The 3,439-nt window shown below is 33.1% G+C and overlaps 1 protein-coding gene across 1 annotated transcript; it reads right to left on the bottom strand.

The window, feature by feature from the left end:
- Positions 1-831: 831 nt before the first annotated feature.
- LOC128664611 (nodal homolog 2-A-like) lies at positions 832-2,811 on the bottom strand. Its single transcript, XM_053719427.1, has 3 exons — positions 2,526-2,811; positions 1,409-2,169; positions 832-984 (listed from the first exon to the last, which is right to left on the bottom strand). The coding sequence occupies exons 1-3, from the start codon at positions 2,809-2,811 to the stop codon at positions 832-834; spliced, it is 1,200 nt and encodes a 399-aa protein (XP_053575402.1).
- Between the last annotated feature and the right edge of the window lie 628 nt (positions 2,812-3,439).

Below are 3,439 nucleotides of genomic sequence, written 5' to 3'. Positions count from 1 at the left end.
AGAAACATTCAAAGGACGAATAATAAATGTTACAAGGAAACACTTGGTGACTTTAATACATTTAGCTCAGGAGGAGAAATATAAGGGAGGTGATACAACAACATCTCCTTACCAGCATATAACTGGCCATCCCCAGCTCCACCGGCCCACCGGGAGATCTGGTGTCCTGGTAGGCCAGTCTGGCCTTGGTTGTTTAAGTATATTCCATCCTATTTTTTTTTCCTAAAATTTAAATCTTTTATTTTAGTGTGGTTGCACAGTGCCTGCACATGAATACTAAACTAGATAGATTGATGATCACTGGCCCCAAGTTCTTACTCACAGACAACCCTGATACTATTTCACCCTTTGTATTAAAACTTATATAGCAAAAATTTGAAAATATGCCATTTAAGAATGTTAATTTAAACCCAAATGAATAGTTAGCTAAGCAAACGTAACTGTACGTATAATAAAACCATATAAATGTTGTTGGGTAGCACATAACAATGCTTCAACAATGTTCTTAAAGAGTTGTTTCTTTTAGCAAAAAAGTGCAACATGTTGTATCACAGGTAAAACCGATTATATTTTCCCTTTCCGTTTCATGTAAACTTGTTTTTTGATGGAATAATTTGACACAAAAAATATAAACTTAAATACAAATGATTTGTTTATTCTATTTGCATGACATATTCAAACATTAACAATATATATTTGTCATATATTACTATAATAACATTGAGTGTGCCTTACTTGCAATGATAATGCCTTCTGGTGAAACCCTAATAGCGGCACCTACGATGTATTTTTATTGCGAACACTATGTCCTTAGTTGCATCTATAAAGTCCTTAGAGACATCCACATTCTTCCACAATCATGTCCTCATGGTGTCTTATAACGGCCTCTCCACCTTCATTGTGCAGAATAGACATGGGTCGCATCTTTACAGGAACACAGGAAGGACATTCAACTTCATCATTCCCATACAGCTTGAGCAGACTCTGCCAAAATATAAAATGTATGTTATTAGGAATACTCATTGTAAAGACTCTTACAAGAACATTAAATGTATCATTGCTATATTTCTATAATTCTATGCACTTCAGGCTCAGTGGAATTACTCATTTTCTTTTTAAAAGCTCAGTTTCTGGCAATTGAAAAGGCAACTTACAGTGTTCATTTAATTTCTAAATAGGTCTTATTACTGAAGAAACATCATCTTTCTTAAATAATTCAGGCATTTGTTTTTCTTTAAACTATTATATGCCAGATAATATTTAGGGTGGTTCAGAACCTTACAAATCATTGCAAAAACATAATAATAGGAATTACTTTTTGCTACTAAATATATATATATATAATGACAAAGTTAATTATTATATGGATATATTTAAATATTAAGAAATAGCAGAAATTAATCTTTACCTTAATAAAAGCATGGTTGGTTGGTTTAAAGGCTTCATTCACTGGGATAGGACATGCTCCCTCGCACCTGTAGGCATTGAATGTCTTGGGGTGGATAATCTGGTCATCCCATCCAATCTTTTCAAAGTCAACAATCATATCCACCTTTTGACACAGGGGTTTCCCATCTTCCACTCGTTTATGCTGAATATTGTTTACCATTATGTTCTGTTGCTCATGTCTGTTGCGTCTGTGCCTCCTAATGCCGTGCATTGTTGTAAGTTTCTGTGCACTGACATACTTTGAAGACTCAACCATTTTGATAAGGTTGCTAGAGTCAGAGACATTGTCAGATTGCCTATCCTTAGCAAAAACAACCAATATAACTCTTTCACCAGTGAAGAATGAATTATGGTTGAGATCGACATTATGTTCCCTGTTTTCTTCTTTTTCTCTGTAGATATGCTGAAATGTCTCTGGCATCCCCTCAGCCTTTATGTATTCATGACTGTAGAACTTTTCTTCATGAAGATAAAATGTTATCATCTTGGTGAGGTTGAATACTTTCCAGGCGCTCATAGTAGTAGAAGGGTTGGTGATAAAAGTACCAAGAAATATTTTTTCTTCACCATCTTTTGTATGATAAATGTCCACTTTTACAGCTTTGTATTTCTCAAAAGTAGGTAGATTAATTCTAAGTTCAGCCAACTTCAGGTCGATACTGTTTGAGATTGAAGACATATCAAAAGACAGTGCCCAATGATTGTCCACTGAAGAATAATCTAAAAGAGTAAAAATAAAAAAGCATGGTTAGCATCATGTGATAATATTACATAAAAGTTTATAAGTTAAATCTCTTCAACTCTCAAATCAGATGTTGCCTTACTAACTAGAACACAAATGCTGGATAGTATGTTTCCACAAACTACTTGTCTCTGATAATTTGTATACAAAATCAGAAACTACAACATTTATTTAGCTTTTAATCATATTTTCACGGTTTTGTGTTAAAAAAATATGTAGTCTATTAAGTACACTTAATAATAAAGCAAACTAAAGCAAAGAACGATTAAAATGTTATAAATTATCACACTTAGAAATATGAATTGTCCTTAAAAAAATAAAATATCATGCATACCTTTTGCAATAAGACTTAAGACAGCATCAGATTCCTGAAGCACGGAATGTTCTGGGTTAGGATGGTCAGGATTGTTTCTCAAAATTAGATTCTGGTAGAGCTGCATCATACAGAGAGGATATTTCATACCATGGGAATGTCTGGTTCCATGAAGGGTGGTTGAGGCTTTTAATCCAAGGATGTATCCTGGAAGAGGACTCCTAGCTTGCTTAATATCTGTAAGAGAGGGCATTCCCTCCACAAGAGAGAGGACTAGGAGACCCAAGATGATATTCTGCAATTCCATCTTTGGTCAGATCTACTGAGGCACTCCTTCCAGTGTAATAGGAGTTCCTCCAAACCACTGCAAAATGCAAGTAAAGTCCTGAAGCTTTTCTGAACTTATATATGGATAGCCAATGATATGCTTTGTTTTTTCACACTAATTAAACTTTGATGATAATGGCCTTTACATCAAAGCTATGACTTCTGAAGGCTAATTACTTATTCGTGTATCATCTTTCTTATATGGTAATGAAGCAAACACAACAGTACACAATATTAACATTAAAGAAAACAATATTCAGAAACCAGTGTAAGCTAATATTATATATTTGTTTGTTATCATTTAAGGTAATTGACTAAATGTAAACATATACTAATATGTTTAATATAACCAATACTTAGCTAGTAAAGTCTATGATGAACCATATGATATATATATATATATATATATATATAATTTTAAAATGTTTTAAGACATTTAGTTTAGAATAATATAATCATAATAAATAGGGCTACATCTTATAGCATTCCAATCCTGTATAATTTAATGATAATACTGCACTATAAACTGTGTATAGTTGGAGAAGCATCTAAAAATATATACAGTGTGTACATTCACAATTTGCTGTTTGCAGGAGGATTGTGGCATA

Source organism: Bombina bombina, chromosome 6 (assembly GCF_027579735.1).
Source record: "Bombina bombina isolate aBomBom1 chromosome 6, aBomBom1.pri, whole genome shotgun sequence".
Classification (NCBI taxonomy): domain Eukaryota; kingdom Metazoa; phylum Chordata; class Amphibia; order Anura; family Bombinatoridae; genus Bombina; species Bombina bombina.
The sequence above is the reverse complement of the archived record's forward strand: the minus strand, read 5'-3'. Positions and strand labels throughout refer to the sequence as shown.